Source organism: Leopardus geoffroyi, chromosome D1, assembly GCF_018350155.1.
Source record: "Leopardus geoffroyi isolate Oge1 chromosome D1, O.geoffroyi_Oge1_pat1.0, whole genome shotgun sequence".
NCBI classification, from domain to species: domain Eukaryota; kingdom Metazoa; phylum Chordata; class Mammalia; order Carnivora; family Felidae; genus Leopardus; species Leopardus geoffroyi.
Genome location: NC_059329.1, coordinates 102686957 through 102703981, shown reverse-complemented (window position 1 = coordinate 102703981; position 17025 = coordinate 102686957). Strand labels below are relative to the sequence as shown.

The window sequence follows — 17025 nt, the reverse complement described above, 5'->3', positions numbered from 1 at the left end:
GAAGGGAGTGTTGTGACGAGTACTGTTTTAACTGCTGGGGCAAAGAGAAAGACAAAAAATTTAACGGAGAGGTGTAGTAAAACCAGTTGCTTTTGCAGTTGTGATAAGTGCGAGGCTGTGGGCCTATGTAAAGGCATGTGCCCCCAAGTCTGGGTCCTCTGAGAAGGCTGTCTCCCAGGACATGGTGGGTAAGTGAGATCTGAAGGATGAGTAGGAAATTGCCAGCAGGGAGCGTGTACGCAGTGGGTTCTGTGCTAAGTGGCAGGAGGGTAGTGGTGAGGAAGGTGGGCACGGATCCCTGCCCTCTGGCACATACAGTCCATCCGACAAAACAGACACAACTTGATGAGTTTCATCAAAAGGAAGCTCAGTTATCACATAGATCACATGGCAAGGGAATTTATCGTTGGAATCATGCAAGGGGTGCCATCCCCAAGGAAGTAACCATGAAATCATAATCTGAAGAATTAGATAGGCCAGAGCAGGGGAATGTTCCAGGCCCAGGAGGAACTGGAGGTGGGAGAACATGGGGGTACTCATGGGCATGAAGAGGTCACCATGGTGAAAGCATAAGAAGAGAGAGGCCAGAGGGAGGTTGGGGCCCAGATGGACTTGAGGGTGTTGATGGGAGTTTGTGTATTTGTCCAGGGGTCATGGGAAACTTGGCAAGGGGAGAGGTCTGATCAAATGTTTTTATTTTTTTTTTAATGTTTATTTACTTTTGATGGGGCGGGGGGGGGGGGGGGGGGGCGGGACAAAGAGACAGAGACACAGAATCCAAAGGAGGTTCCAGGCTCCGGAGCTGTCAGCACAGAGCCCAACGCGGGACTTGAACTCAGGAGCCGTGAGTTCCTGACACAAAGTTGGACACTTAACTGACTGAGCCACCCAGTGCTCCCAAATCTGTGTTTCCAGTAGATCGTTCTGATTGGATGGTGGGGTCACGTGCACAGGTGGACTCAGAAAGGCCAGGTTGAGAGGGGCGCCTGGCTGGCTCAGTCGGTGGGGCCTGCAACTCTCCATCTGGGCGCTGTGAGTTTGAGCCCCACCTTCGGTGTAGAGATTACTTAAAATCTTAAAGAAGAGAGAGAAAGAAAGCCCAGGTTGAAAGGGCTGCTGGTGGCAGCTGCTGATGACCTGGGCTTTGGGATGGCAGTGGATGGAGACCAGAGGTCTTTGGAGGTAGGACCCACAGGCTCTCTAGACGGGTTGGATGTGCAAGGTGAGGCTGGGAGCAAAGTCGGGTAACTCCAGTTCTGTGGCTTAAGCAACCAGGTGGAGGGTAGCGCTTTTACCCACACAGGCAGCCACGGAGCAGGAGCAAGTTAGGGAAGAGGAAGGTCATTTATGGTCATTATCGAGCACTTATTATTTTATTCTTTACGTAATCTCTACACCCAATGGGGCTCGAACTTAAAATCTCAAGATCAAGAGTCACATGCTCCACCAACTGGGCCAGCCAGGGGCCCTTTTTATTTTAAGAATAAAAAAATTTTGTTTCCATTTTTTTTTTTTTAACGTTCATTCATTTTTGAGAGACAGAGACAGAGCACGAGTGGGGGAGGAGCAGAGAGAGAGGGAGACACAGAATCCGAAGCAGGCTCCAGGCTCCGGGCTGCCAACACAGAGCCCGGTGCGGGGCTCGAACTCACGAACCGCGAGATCATGACTTGAACCGAAGTCGGACGCTTAACCGACTGAGCCACCCAGGCGCCTCCCAAAAGTTTTTAAAGTAATCTTAAAAATAAGTTATTTTAAAGCGTAACATTCGGTGGAGCCCAGTACACTGACAAAGTTGTACAACCGTCTCTACTATCTAATTGCACGTTTTCATTGCCCCAAGAAGAAGACTCATACTCGTTAGCAATCACTTCCCACCTTTCTCTCCCCCAGCTCCTGGCAACCACACGAATCTACTTCTGTCTCAGCGGCTCTGCCTAATCTGGGCATTTCATATAAGTGCAGTCATACAGTATGTGGCCTTCTGTGTCTGGCTTCTCTCACCCAGCATGCTTACAAGGTTCTTCCCTGTGGTAGCAGCACCAACTGGTACTTCATTCCTTGTGACCAAATACGACCACATTGCATATTAGTATACACACATTTTGTTTTAGCCATCAATTGACGGACCACTGAGTTGTTTGCACTTTCTGGCGATCCTGAATGATGCTGTTATGAACATTTGTGTCCAGATTTCTGTGTCTGTGGATGTTCTCGGTTCTCTCGGGTATATTCCTAAAAGTGGAGTTGCTGGTCACATGGTAACTCCATGTTAATGATGCCAGAAGCTGCCAAACTGTTTTTCCAAAGCAGCTGCACCATTTTATTTACATTCCTCGTGCAAAAGTTTATAATAACTACTTATTAGAAGAAATCATGTCTTACATACTGAACTGGATACTGTCATTTCCAGCACTTACCGGACTAGGAGAGGGGGGCTCAGGAGTGTGCGTGCCTTGGGCAAAATTGCTCAGCTCGTCTGCTGCAAAGCCAGGATCAGGACCCCAGCCTGTGTGCCTCCGAAGCTGGTACTCTGGTCCGCTCAGCTGTGAAGGAGGCTGCAGCTGGCAGCCAGCAGAAGAGCCCATGTGACATGGGTAGTGTCAGGGAAACGGAGTCTAGGAAGGGATTCCTTTTGGGGGACAGGAAGGGGGCTGATAAATCCTATCAATTCTGACATGGAAGTGTGTCTTAGATCTGTTCCCTTCTATTTAAAAAAAAAAAATCTAAACTATTAGAGTCGCTTTAAGGCCTCTCAACTGTTCTAGGTTCTCTCTCCTTTCCAGTATATCCTCCATTCATTAGGCACACAAACTCGACCACATCTAATCGCCATCCTTAAAGAAAAGAAAAGAGGGGCGCCTGGGTGGCGCAGTTGGTTAGGCGTCCAACTTCAGCCAGGTCACGATCTCGCGGTCCGTGAGTTCGAGCCCCGCGTCAGGCTCTGGGCTGATGGCTCAGAGCCTGGAGCCTGTTTCCGATTCTGTGTCTCCCTCTCTCTCTGCCCCTCCCCCGTTCATGCTCTGTCTCTCTCTGTCCCAAAAATAAATAAATGTTGAAAAAAAAAATGAAAAGAAAAGAAGACAAGAAAATGCAATCCCGGAGTTCCTGTCGCCCATCTCACGACACTGAAAGTCCTTGGCCTCACAGAGGTCATTCCAGACTGACCCCAGCTTACTTTTTCAGCTTCATTTCCCACCCACCCCCCCTTTCGTTTATCCAGCACATTTAACCAGGGGCTCGTTACCTGCCGGGTGCTGGGATCGGTGGCAGGCACATACCTACCACGTGGCACCTGCCCTCAAGAGATTTATAGCTTGTGGGGGGAGGAGGCAGACAGCTACACCAATGAGTCTAGGTCAGTGTGAGGGCTTCAGCGGAGGTTAGACTAGTGTTTTGGGGGAATACATGGGCCCCCCGCGCCACCCCCCCCCCCCGGCTGAGCAGACCAGACGGCTTCCAGAAAAGGGTAAAACGTGAGGTGAGTTGTGAAGGATGAGTACATTGGAAATGAAGAAGGGAATCTGTCATGCCCACAAGAAGGAGAAGCAGGTGCAAAGGCAAGGAGGTATGAAACCAGCTGGCCTCACACTTCCCTCCACAGGTGCTTACTGAGTGCCTCTTAGGTGCAGGTGCTGTTCTAGGTGCTGGGGATACAGCAGTGACCACAGCCGGCCAGGCCCTCCCTCTCCCGGAGCTGAGAGTCCGTGAGGGGAAAACATGGACCCGTGTCAGGGATCAAGAAGGGCAAGCTTTAAAGTCCTGGGGGCCCATGGACCCCTAACGCCCACGGAAGGGGTCCATAAAGCCCTGAAATTTGAATGTGTGTATGTGTTCCTGGTCACACGTGCATTTTCACAGGGAGTGTGCTCAAAACATTGCAATTGCATTCTCAAGGGGATCTGTGACTGTCTCAGGTTAGAACCCTTATTCTAGGCTAAGCTAAGGTGTTTGACCTTGACCGGGAAGTTCTGCGAGTCACTAACGAGTTTTAAAAGGTGAAACCATCAGAGCCTGACACCCCGCTCCTGCCAGAGAGAACTCCTTGTGCCCTTTTCACTGCTAAGCCTTTTCTCTTGCTGTTGCTTCTGGCCTAAAGGGATGGAAAGGGCCACGCTTAAAAGCCCGAAGATGTGACTTCACATCTTGCCTCCACCTACCATGTGCCAGCCGCCAGCCTTCTCCCAACCCCTGTGGGGTTGAAATGAGACCATGATGTTTTGAGGGTTTAATGGTTTTTGTTTGTTAAGCGCCCAGAGTTTAGTAGCCGCTCAGCAAATGTGAGTTCCCTCTCTTGGCTTGGTGGCTTGGCCATTAAGCGATCCCCTGGTCTTGAGGTCTTCGTGGCCAGTCGCTCACATGGCTCCAGAGCTTTGTGGATATCACCACTACCACTCTCAACACGCTGTACTAAGTTCACATCAGTATTGACTGGCCTTTGCTTCACCTCATTAACCCACACCTCCCCTCTATTTCACAGATGAGGAAACTGAGGCCCAGGGAGGTGGGGAGATTTACCAGGAATCAGTAAGTGTCTGGAAGCATCCTATTCCCAGGTCTTCTGAAATAATAATAGCGATAGCAGTAACAACAATCAACACTTGTTGCACGTACCCCACGCTGAGCGCCGGGCTCAGCATTTGACCTGCATCCTAACCCTTAACTCCGTCGTCCTTCACCGCCCCCCGCCCCCCTTATCCTAATTTACAAAGAAGGAAACCGAGGCTCAGGGAGTTTAAACAACTTGCCCAAGTTAAGCCAGGCCAGTCACTTTCAAAGTCCAGATGCAGACCTCCAGCTGACTAACTCTAAGGAAACCCATGTCATTCTGCTTCTCAGAAAACACTACTCCCAACTGCACAGTTCAAAACCCCACCCAAGCCGGCCCTGCATCGGGGCCAGGCGGCTCCAGCTGAGTCGTTCTCTGTTTTGACCAAGGATACAGAGGGCGCTGCCCAATTCGTCTGGGGGGCCCCAGGGAGAGGGCGGGGGTGGGGGTGGGAATTCTTTGTGCTGGGGCGTGTGCTGCGGGGGAGTATCTGGGGACCAGAGGGCGAGTCACGTGCGCGTGAAACTAGACCTAGGGGGAGGGGAAGGGAAGGGAGCCCCCGCCCCCACCTCGGGGCGCAGCCCGGGACGGGTGTAAATACAAGTATTAACTCCGTGGATCCGCTCCGCCTATGCCCCGTCTCGCGGATCGGGGGTGGCCGGCGGGTTCCCCGCTCCCCGACTTCTTCCGAGGGGGCAGAGGAGGCAAGAACACCAGACTGCGGCGCTGAGTCCCCGAGGCGGCCCGGCCCCGGCGCGCAGAGAAGTCCGATAGCCCGTGCGGTTCGCAGCTGGGCCGCGCGACCACGGCCGCAGAGCGTGGACGCGCCGCGAAGGCGCTGCGCTCCCGGAGGCGTCAGCGGCCGCGGTAGGCGCGCTTCCCCCCACCAGAGGTGAGCAGCGGGTGTGGTTAGGGGGTCCCCGGCTGCGGATCCGCCGAGAGCCCCACGGGCCGGCTCCCACCGACACTCCCAGGCTCCCCAAGAAAAAACCCACTCCCTCCCCCGAGCCCGTGGGGTCCCGCGGCTCGCTGTCGCGTCTCTCCAAGCGCGTCCCTCCCTCCCTTTCCTCCGGCCCCTCGGGTACTCCTCTTCCTCTCGGCCCCCTCGGCTGCACTTCCTCAGTTTGGAGCAACACTCTTGTCGGAGTTTGAACCGACCTGCGGGCGCGCCGGAACCCAGAGCCCCATTTCACAGATGAGGGTACTGAGGCCCCGGGAGCCGCGGCTGGTGCCTTCCGCCCCTCCTTCGCGCCCTTCCCCCCTTTGCCCTTCCCCGTCCCTCTCCTCTCCGCGGCATCCGTCTCCCCCCTGCCGCTCCCCACCCCCGCGCCGCCCGTGTCCCGTCTCCTCCCACGGTGGTGGCGGCGGCCGCGGCCGCGGCGGGGGGAGCTCGGGCTCCTTCCCTCCCTCTGGTAAACACACCCGCCTGCCGCCCGCCCGCGGGGAGCTCGGCCCTTATAAAGTCAGCGGCCGCGGGACTTCCTGCCGGAGCGCGAGCACCCTTCCCCGACCCGAGCGCGGGCTGGCTCGGATGCGCGCCGCGTGGTGGCCCGCGCCCTGCCGAGTGAGTGAGGGGCGCCGGGGCCGCCGGAGGGCCCGCCCCGGGTCTCCTTCCACGTGGCAGCTGTCTGCCTGGATCGAGGGATCGCGGGGACACCGGGCGCCTGGTGCGGAGAGGCGGAGGGCGGAGGGCCAGCGGGGGCCGGGCCCCAGAGGAGAGGAGTGGTCTTACTGGGGCAGCAGGAATGGGGGCGGGGGGTGTCTCAGGCTAGTCCCAGACTTCCCCTTCCTCCTCCTGCTTGCTTCTGGGGGTCCTTCCTGGCGCGGGCGGCCGGATGCTGGCCAGCGGTGGCTTCAGAGCGCGCCCTGCCCCTTGCTGACCTTTGGGGACTTGGGGGAAGTGCGGGTTTGGGCCCGGGGAGCCGGGCTCTGCGCGTTCTGGCCTGGCTGGAAGAGCCCGGCAGCGCGCCAGGAATCTGTTGCGCTCAGACAGGACCTTCCTTGTTTCCGATAGTGGCCCGGCGGGAGCGCAGCGCCGCATGAGCCCCTGGCACTGCCAGTGCGCCCAGAGCCAGGTCGGCGGCACCCGCCGGGAAGCCCAGGGCCCTGGGACCTTCGCGGGCAGGCTCGAGGGGTCTCAGGAACCACCGGGATGCGAGACCCTTCCCCGGGGCCGCCGGGGGTCCGTTTGCTCAGCGCGGTGTTCCTGTGCAGGCTCGCGGCCAGCATGGCCCCCACGCTGCAGCAGGCGTACCGGAGGCGCTGGTGGATGGCGTGCACCGCGATGCTGGAGAACCTCTTCTTCTCTGCCGTGCTCCTCGGTTGGGGCTCCCTGCTGATCATGCTCCAGAAGGAGGGCTTCTACTCCATCCTGTGCTCAGGTACGCCCGAGGAAGAGCACGTCGGGCTGGGGCAGGGGCAGCAGAAGGGGAAGGTGGAAGCTGGAAAAGAACGCGAGGCTGAGCGGACGGGACGCGGGGCTGCCTAAGACAAGCACTGCGCAGGCGTTGGGACAGCCCCACTTCTTGACCAATTCAAACTTCTTCTAGAGAGTGGGTAGGTTTTGCCCCCTCTACCTCGTGTATGTAATCTAGGCTTCGCTGAATGCCAGGTATCGTGCTGGGCATTCAGACCCTTTGGCAGCTTCAGGTCTAGATCAAGATGGAGACCCCTAGAAGGAGAACAGGCACCCAGCTGGGTGAGGCATGTTTTACCAGGACTCCTATAAGGCTAAGTAAGACAAAGGAGAGCCTATAAAGTGCACTTGAATGTTAACAGGCCCGTGCCCCTCCTTTTCCAAGACTTTGAGCCCGGGGTCTTCAAATCACCATCTGCACAAAGTCTAGAAGCCTCATTTCCTCCAGGCCAGGCACTGTGGAGGGACCCTGCTTTCCATTTCAATTCCTTTGGCTTCCCTAGTGGTGTCTAATGAGGAAGTAGGAATTCTAATGTTCCTGAGGGGAGGGGAGGAGTCCAGGTCCCCTCTGAATTGTTTTCCCTGGCAACTGGAGAGGACCTGCCTTTTGTCATGTAATGGTCTTGATTCCTGCACTGCTCCTTCCGGCCTTCTCCACCTGTTTGTTTGTTTTTTAAATTAACTTTATTGAAAATTAATGTACATCACATTAAAACAATTTTTTTCTAAAAATTTTTTTTTCTAACGTTTTATTTTATCTTTTGAGAGAGAGAGACAGAGCAAGAGCGGGGGAGGGGTAGAGAGAGAGGGAGACACAGAATCTGAAGCAGGCTCCAGGCTGTGAGCTGTCAGCACAGAGCCCGATGTGGAACTTGAACCCATGAACTCGAGATCATGACCTGAGCCGAAGTTGAAGTCGGTCGCTCAACCGACTGAACCGCCCAGGCGCCCCCTACGTCACACATTTTGATCAGGCTTGACAATCGTATACCCCGGGAACCATCACCACCATAATCGGTATTTAGAATATTTCCATCACCCCCAGACTCCTGCTTCCCTTTTGTTGCCCACCCCTCTACCCGTGCTTTTTAAAAATACATGTGAGAGCTTTATTAAGATATAAGTCACATACCTTATGATTCACCCATTTAAAGTATACAATTCAATAAGTTGTGCAACCGTCAAGATAATCAATTTTAGAACATTTCCTTTACCCCAAAAAGTAACCCTGTACCCATTAGCAGAATCCTAGGTTTATGTGGGACAAAAATAGATTTTTTTTTTTTTTTTTTTTTTTGGAAAAGCACTTGTTACCTTTTAGTAGACCTCCCTCCATGGGGCTTCAAGCTGCCAGGACACAGCCATTCCTACCCCTTGATCTTCTCTTCAGCTCTTCTGTTGAAGAATTTGGCCTTCACAATGACAGGCTGCTTGGGGGAGCCCTCTCCTGTCCAATACTTTGTAATAGCCTGATGGTACCACATCACTGATAGGAGCTGTTCTGTATATTTCAAATAAATGGTGTCTTCTAATATGTGGGCTTTCGTTATAGGCTTTTTTCACTTAGCATGATGTTTTCAGGGTTATAGTGTAGTAGGTCGATTTATAAGATATCAGAAAGCTTACTGTATATAAGTTCGGCTTAAACTCACCTTTCATGAATAATTGAGATAAAAGCTTATGCAGTTCCCTATTAGGTTTATCGGAAATTACTAACCACCCTATCTCGCTTCCGTAACTTCGCCTGCTTGCTAAGTAGATAACTTAGGTTGCAAAACGCTCCCCACCCCTTCTACCAAGATCTGGCGTAGGCAAGACCAACATGTAAAAAGTCACGAACTCACTGCCCCACGGTATCTTAGGTGTCTAACTATGATTGGTGATTTTAAACCCTCTTAGAACAAAGAACTTTAAATTGATAGGTTCCCGCCAAAACTAACGGTCTGTCACAATGTAATTGGCTACCGTGAAATGCTGTAAATTGTAATTGGTTAACTAAATAATGACGTACTCTGACTTGCTAAAATCCATGTAAGCTCACTGCTACCTTTGGGTGGGGCCATTCTCTGCACTTTTCTCCTTAAGATCAGGAGATCAGGTTTGGCCCGGCCGTGAATAAAATCTTGCCTCGCTTCTATTCGGCGTCTGGTGTTTCATTTGGAGGTCCCACCGAGATTCTATGACCGCCCGAAATTCGGAGGCTGAAGCGGAACAGCTAGGGGAGAGCTCCCGAGAGACGTTCCTCGGCCCCGGCCTTCCGTTCTCAGACCTGGCTTAAGCAAGGTACGCGAGGCGGCACCTGTTTTCTATTTTCTGTTCTCTGTTTTCTGTTACTGGACAGATCTGATTCTAGGAGGGAAGGCTGGACGCAGCTTAACTTCCCCCTAGCTGGTATCTGGTGGAGACGTCCCCAGCACCATCTGGGTTTCCGGACCGTCTGGGTCTTCGGACCCTCTGGGTCGGGCTTGATCACCCCAACCATTTGTTCTACGTTCAGTGCTCTGTGTGCCCTGTTAAACGTTTCCTGTTAACCTATCATTATCTCTGGTATGACCCACTGTTTAACCTCCGCCATGGGTCAGTCTTCGTCCAAGCCTTGCCCGTCCCCCTCCCCCCCCCCCCCCCCCCCCCCCCCCCCCCCCCCCCCCCCCCCCCCCCCCCCGCCTTAAATGGATCCTAAATAACTTCTCTGGTTTCAGAAAAAGAGGAAGGAACTATGGCTTTAACCTAAAGCCATCCTGGCTGTGGACATATTGCCAACTGGACTGGCCGACATTCTCTGGGGTTGACTGGCCCCCGGCAGAGGGCTCCTGTAATCTTAACCTTGCTTATGCTGTCCGCAGGATTTGTCATGATGTTCATCCCGAGCCATATGTTGTGACTTGGGTCGACCTAGAAGACCCACCTTCCTGGCTGAGAGAGTGCCAGAAACAGGGCCAAAAGCTGTCATCTGGCATCTCCCTTTCCCACTCCCCTTCCTCTTCTCCTCCAAACTCCAAACCCTTGCTTCCCATCACTCAGCCTTCAAAGAGGCTTTACCCAGTGCTTCAGGAGATAACACGAAGGGAGGGACTTGTTATCCGATCCTCAGAGACCACCTCCTTCTTCCCAGACACCACTAGCTCCCCAGGAACCCAAAGCCGCAGGAGACCCTTTGACTAGTCCCCCACATACCAGATCAGGAGCCCTCTATAGAGGAGAACACCAGTCCTCTGATGCCCCAGTTCCCATCCTTCCTCTTAGGCAAACGGCTCTGGCTCCCGGTCCAGACAGGCGGCCAACACGCCCGATGGTTGTCTACACTCCTTTCTCCACCACGGACCTCTACAACTGGAAAACTCAGAACCCGCCTTTCTCTGAAAACCCCCAGGGCCTAATTGACTTATTGAGCTCTATTTTCACCACCCACTTACCTACTTGGGAAGATTGTCACCAACTCTTGCAGGTCTTAACTGACTTCAAGGAAAGGGCCCAACTGCCCCGGGAAGCCACGAGAGCAGTCCTCGGCCCAGATGGAATGCCTACCACAGACCTTCACAGAATTGAGCACGTTTTCCATTCCGCGCCGCCCCAGTGGGACCCTAACGCGGATAACGGTAGGGAGCGTCTACTCCAGTATCGCCAGATTCTGTTACAGGGGCTTCGTGCAGCGGCACAAAAGCCCACCGATCTGACAAAAATTCATGACACGGTCCAGGGACTGAATGAATGTCCTAGAAAGGCTTTACCAGGCTTACCGCTTAGACTCTCCTATTGACCCCGAGGCAATAGAGAACCAAAAAACCATTAATATGGCTTTCGTTTCTCAGTCGGCCCCAGACCTCCATAAAAAGCTCCAAAAATTAGAAGGATTCGAAGGAAAGCTAATTTCAGAGTTGGTAGAAATAGCCCAGCAAGTTTTTCAGAGCAGGGACAGCTCTGTCGTTATGCAAGGGAAGGAAATAGGGAAAGTCCTCGTAGCGCCTGGGGAAAACCCCCGGGCAACAGCAAAGGACAGGGAAGGCCTCAACCCCGAGGCCAGAAAAAGACCCTGAGCAACATTGGAAAAAAAATCAATGTGCTTATTGTAAGAAAGAAGGACATTGGAAAGATAAATGCCCCAACAAAAGGCCTCCCATCCTGGTCGCCCAGGAACAATGACACCACCACAGCTCCCCTCTTTCCCTGAATCCCCAGGAGCCTGTGGTTACCCTCAACATAGAAGGGAAAGAAACCAGATTCCTGGTTGACACTGGGTCTTAAAGAACCCTTAGGACCTGTGATTAAAGAAAAGGTATACATTCCGGGAGCCACAGGACAAATGCAAGGCTACCTGCAGACTCGTGCCCGAATCACTGACCTAGCTGAAGGGACTATTACTCATTCCTTTGTGCTCATACCTGATTGCCCATATTCCCTTCTGGGGAGAGATCTGTTACACAAGCTTAAAGCCCAAATTCCCTTTACCGGAAATTCTATAGACTTGAACCTACCGCCACCTGCCATTCTAGTTCCCTGCCCTATATCAGAGGAATATCTACTCTTAGAAAAACCAGAGCGGAAAGTGTCTCCATTAATAGAAAAGTGGAAAGAGACAATTCCTACAGTTTGGGCTGAAACTAACCCCCCTGGACTAACCATTCAACAAGCGCCGCTAGTGATCCAGCTAGCTGCCACAGCCACCCCCATCCGGGTGAGGCAATATCCCATCAGCCAGCAAGCGAGGGAGGGAATTGCCAAACACATCAACCGCTTGCGAGAAGCTGGGATCCTAATGCCATGCCACTCCGCCTGGAATACTCCCTTGCTTCCTGTCCCAAAACCTGGGACTTCAGAATATAGGCCGGTACAAGACCTCAGAGAAGTTAACAAAAGGGTGGAGACAATTCATCCTACAGTCCCCAACCCCTACACTCTCCTGAGTGAACTCTCACCAAATTACTGCCTTCACTCCGTCCTGGACTGAAAGGATGCATTCTTTGCTTTGCCGATTGCAAAGGTCAGTCAGCCTATTTTTGCCTTTGAATGGACAGACCCAGATGGAACTTACAATGGACAGTTAACCTGGACTCGACTGCCCCAAGGGTTTAAAAACTCCCCCCACTCTTTTTGATGAGGCTCTCCGAAGGGATTTGGTCCCCTACCGGGAGAGCCACCCAGATGTCGCACTGTTGCAATACGTAGATGACTTGCTCCTAGCCGCTGACTCCTTAGAGAACTGCACAAAGGCTACAGAGGACCTGCTAAGGGAATTAGATGTCCTGGGATATAAAGTTTCCGCAAAGAAGGCGCAAATTTGCTTGGACTCTGTCATATACTTGGGCTACCAACTGCATGCAGGCAAGCGATCGCTGGGGCCAGAAAGAATCCAAGCTATCCTCAACATTCCTAAACCCACAACTAAAAGGCAGATCAGGGAGTTCCTAGGAGCTGCTGGGTATTGCCGCCTGTGGATACCAGGTTTCGCTGAAATGGCAAAACCCCTGTACTCCGCCACTGGGGGTGAAGGAACTGAGATGGTCTGGGGAGAACAAGAAGACAGGGCTTTTGAGCAGATCAAGAGCACCCTCACCCAAGCCCCAGCCCTAGCTTTACCTGGTATTACCAAACCCTTCCAACTATTTGTGCATGAGATCCGGGGAATTGCTAAAGGGGTCCTTACTCAAACTTTGGGCCCCTGGAAACGACCTGTAGCCTACTTGTCCAAGCGGCTGGACTCTGTTGCCACCGGGTGGCCCAGTTGCCTCAGAGCTGTCGCCGCCACTGGTTAAAGAAGCTTCCAAACTAACGCTTGGGCAAGACCTTCAGATCATAGGACCTCACGCAGTAGCATCCCTGCTGCACTCCCCACCAGACCGATGGATCAACGCACGAATCATCCAGGATCAGGTATTGCTACTAGACCACGCATGACGACTCAGAGGCCCCACGCCACGATTGCTTGGAAACTGTGAGTACTCTGACGGGACCGAGGGGGGGACTTAAGAGATCAACCTCTGTCAAAGGTGGATTTCGAGCTGTTCTCTGATGGCAGCAGTTTTGTCAAAGATGGGATCAGATACGCAGGTGCAGCTGTAGTGACTCAGGACCAGGTTATCTGAGCCCAAGCCCTTGAGCACGACACTTCTGCCCAAAGAGCAGAGCTGATGGCTCTAGCCCAGGCCCTCAGATGGGCAAAGGGAAAAACGGTGAACATTTTCACGGATAGCAGGTATGCATTCGCCACCGCCCATGTTCATGGAGCTGTATATAAGGAAAGAGGACCGTTAACATCAGGAGGGAAGGAAATTAAAAAAGAAATCCTGGCCCTACTGGAAGGAAGCCTTATGGCTTCCTAAAAAGGTGGCCATTATACACTGCAAGAACCACCAAAAGGCAGACTCACCCCGAGCGAAAGGAAATGCCTTTGCTGACGCAACGGCAAAGGCCACAGCAGAAAGAGATGTTCTCCCGGTTAAAATTTTGCCTCTGCTGCCTCCACGCTTTCTCCCCACGGAACCGTTTTAGACCAAAGAGGAGCTACGCCTGATTAAAAACCTTGAGGGCAGAAAGAGATGACCAACATTGGTATCACCTCGAGGATGGACGCATCTTCATACCAGAAGCTATAGGACGGACCTGGCTCCCACAAGTCCACAGCTCCACGCATCTAGGTTGGGCAACCAAGTTGTCTGAACTAGCCCAAAGAGACCGTTTTATGCCAAACCTTAATAAAATCGTACAAAGCCTAGGAGACTGATGCAAAGCCTGTGCTCAGACTAACCCATCTCCCAAGTTTAATTTTTCAGGACAGCGATTACGCAGACAGATACCCAGAGAAATATGGGAACTTGACTTCACTGAGATGAAACACGGACCCTGTGGCTATCATTATCTCCTCGTACTAGTGGACACCTTCTCTGGATGGGTAGAGGCTTTCCCCACTAGAACAGAGCCCGCTCAGATAGTGGCTAAGAAATTACTTCAGTGAATTGGTTCCCCGATTTGGCATCCCTGTTGGTTTGGGGTCAGATAATGGCCCGGCTTTCATAGCCCAGATATCTAAAATGTTGGCCAAAAGCTGACAAATAAATTGGAAATTACATTGTATCTACTGCCCCCAAAGTCCAGGGCAGGTAGAAAGAATGAATAGAACTCTAAAAGAAACCTTGACTAAATTCCAGAAACTGGCGAAAACTGGGTAGGCCTCCTTCCTTTTGCCCTCCTCAGAGTACGCTGTATACCTTACGTAAGAGGCATTCCCCCCCTTTGAAATCCTATTTGGAAGACCACCTCCCTTGCTTCCAAAACTGGGAGATGAACAATGGGCGGAAATCTCAAACCAACATCTCCTTAAGTCCTTGCAGGCTCTACAAAGTACATTTCCAGCCATCCGTAACCTAGTAAAAGAAAGCCGGAAGGAACCGCCCTCTGCAGTCGAACCATCAGACCAAGGACTCGGACCTGGAGATTGGATCTGGATGCAACGTCACACCTCCCCAAATTGAGAGGCACGCTGGGTTGGGCCCTATCCGATCATCCTGTCCACCCCATCCGCTGTGAAAGTTGCCGGCCAGAGCCACTGGATCCATCGCTCTCAAATTAAAGCGGCACACCCCGACCACATTCCTCTACAGTGGACTGTCAAACGGACCGAAAATCCTTTGAAGGTCCGGCTGGTAAAAGAATCCGCTGGGTAATTTTGTTCTTAATAATTTCCTTGGTCGGAGAAACATGTTCTGACCACGCCCCTGTCCGGTACCGTTGGATAGTTAGCAAAACCACTACGGGACAGGTTTTAGCAAATTCTACCTCTTACGCTTCCCCTGCCTTGACCTTTAATCTGTGTCTTCTGTTCCCCATTGAGTGGAAACAACAACCATGATATCAAGGTGCTACCGGAGTTTTGCCTTACCAGAGAACCCCAGACTGCCCAAGTTTCAAAGGAGTACAGCTTTATGCTTGTCCCTCTGATGGGCCCCCCAGCTGTCAAGGACGAGGCCAGTTTCACTGTGCTTCATGGGGTTGTGGAACCATAGCTGACTGGGTTACTGAAAAGGATCAGTTTATACGGTCTATAAGAGCAGTGTCTACGACCGAGAGTCAACACCTAGTCACTATCATCATCAAAAATGGTTTAGATCCCTGATGGAATACAGGGAAAACATGGGGATTGAGATTATACGTTTCTGGTCTTGATCCCGGCACCGAGTTCACCATTCAGAAGTTTAAAGTTAGAATCACCCCTAGAGCGCCCATTGGGCCCAATCCTGTAATTAACCCTCTCCCTGACCCTGAAAAACTGCCCCCCCCCAGGCCTCTAGCCCAGTCATCAGCTAAGTTTACGGCCCGTTCGCCCACCACTGCTGCCCTTGTGTTGACTCCTCCCCCCGCTAGGAACAAACCTGAAGTAAGAGAGACCGATACCTTTAAAGCCTTGTACTATACCTTTAAGTTTTTAAATGCCACCAACCCTAACATCACTTGGGATTATTGGCTGTGTTTGGATCCTAGGTCCCCCTACTACATAGGAATAGGTGCTCCAGTCCCTCTGGGAACGAGAGAAGACCAAGTCAGGAATTTGAGCCATGGCCAGATAGAGGGTCATTGTACCCGGGGGCAGAACCCAAGTCTCACCTTAGGAGATCTAAAAGGAACGGGGACTTGTTTCTATGCTGGAAATTACCAGATGAAACAGTCCAGGTGTTTGACTTATTGTAACAGCACCATCTACTTGCCAAATAATACTCATGTGGGGGGTACCCTTTACTTCCTTGTACTGCCCTCTGGGACTTGGTTTGCTTGCTCCTTGGGTTTAACCCCTTGTTTAAACCTCCACCTTATAATCAAGAGGTCTGATTTCTGCATTCTAGTCCACCTCCTACCCCAGGTCTTCTACTTATCAGTTGAAGGAGGAAGAGAACACCTAGGTTTCATTCCCCAGTCTCAATTTACGAGGGAACCCATTTCTACTATTCTAGTGCCCCTCTTTGTAGGACTGGGGGTTGCAGGATCCTTTGGCGTAAGTACTGCCGCTTTCATCACAGGGAATCAGAACTTCAAATTACTAAGCAAACACATTGATCAGGATATATCAGAATTAGAAAGGAATATCGATAAACCATCTGAATCTGTAAACTCTTTAGCTGGGGTGGTACTTCAGAATCGGAGGGGCTTAGACCTGTTATTTTTATAACAAGGAGGGCTTTTATGGCCCTTGGGGAACAGTGCTGTTTTTATGTCAATAATTGAGGAATCCTCAAGCAGAGCTTGAGTCAGGTCAGACAACGACTAGAGGAAAGAGAAAGTCAAAGACAAATTAATCAAAATTGGTATGAGTCTATATTTTCCTGGTCCCCTTGGCTAACAACTCTCCTAAGTGCCCTTGCGGGACCCCCTATCTTTCTCTTTCTAGCTATAACTATAGGACCCTGTTTGATAAAACTACTACTCCAGTTCATAAATCAAAAAATAGGATCTATAAAGCTTATGGTATTACGTAGCCCATATGTCCCACTAGCCCAAATGCCAGAATAAGGTTATTCAAAGGTTTGAATAACTGACAAACAGGAGTGGGGAATGTAATAGGTAGACTTATAAGATATCAGAAAGCTTACTGTATATAAGTTCGGCTTAAACTCACCTTTCATGAATAATTGAGATAAAAGCTTATGCAGTTCCCTATTAGGGTTATCGGAAATTACTAACCACCCTATCTCGCTTCCGTAACTTCGCCTGCTTGCTAAGTAGGTAATTTAGGTTGCAAAACGCTCCCCCACCCCTTCTACCAAGATCTGGCGTAGGCAAGACCAACATGTAAAAAGTCACGAACTCATTGCCCCACAGTATCTTAGGTATCTATGATTGGTGATTTTAAACCCTCTTAGAACAAAGAACTTTAAATTGATAGGTTCCCGCCAAAACTAACGGTCTGTGTGTCACAATGTAATTGGCTACCGTGAAATGCTGTAAATTGTAATTGGTTAACTAAATAATGACGTACTCTGACTTGCTAAAATCCATGTAAGCTCACTGCTACCTTTGTGTGGGGCCATTCTCTGCACTTTTCTCCTTAAGATCAGGAGATCAGGTTTGGCCCGGC

At 51.6% G+C, this 17025-nt stretch overlaps 1 protein-coding gene across 9 annotated transcripts in view; it reads left to right on the top strand.

Moving 5' to 3' along the window:
* The first annotated feature begins 4924 nt into the window (after positions 1-4924).
* Positions 4925-17025, top strand: part of SLC43A1 (solute carrier family 43 member 1) — a 32842-nt gene continuing 20741 nt past the window's right edge. For 2 of the 9 annotated variants that reach the window (XM_045485260.1, XM_045485270.1), the window contains exons 1-2: positions 4925-5441; positions 6764-6930. In XM_045485260.1, coding sequence (XP_045341216.1) covers positions 6777-6930 — 154 coding nt within the window. In that variant the 5' untranslated portion in view covers positions 4925-5441; positions 6764-6776. Of the gene's footprint in view, positions 5442-5906; positions 6114-6763; positions 6931-9050; positions 9249-14281; positions 14620-17025 lie in introns of those variants that run through there. The other 7 variants (XM_045485263.1, XM_045485266.1, XM_045485262.1 and 4 more) reach the window with 7 other exon arrangements.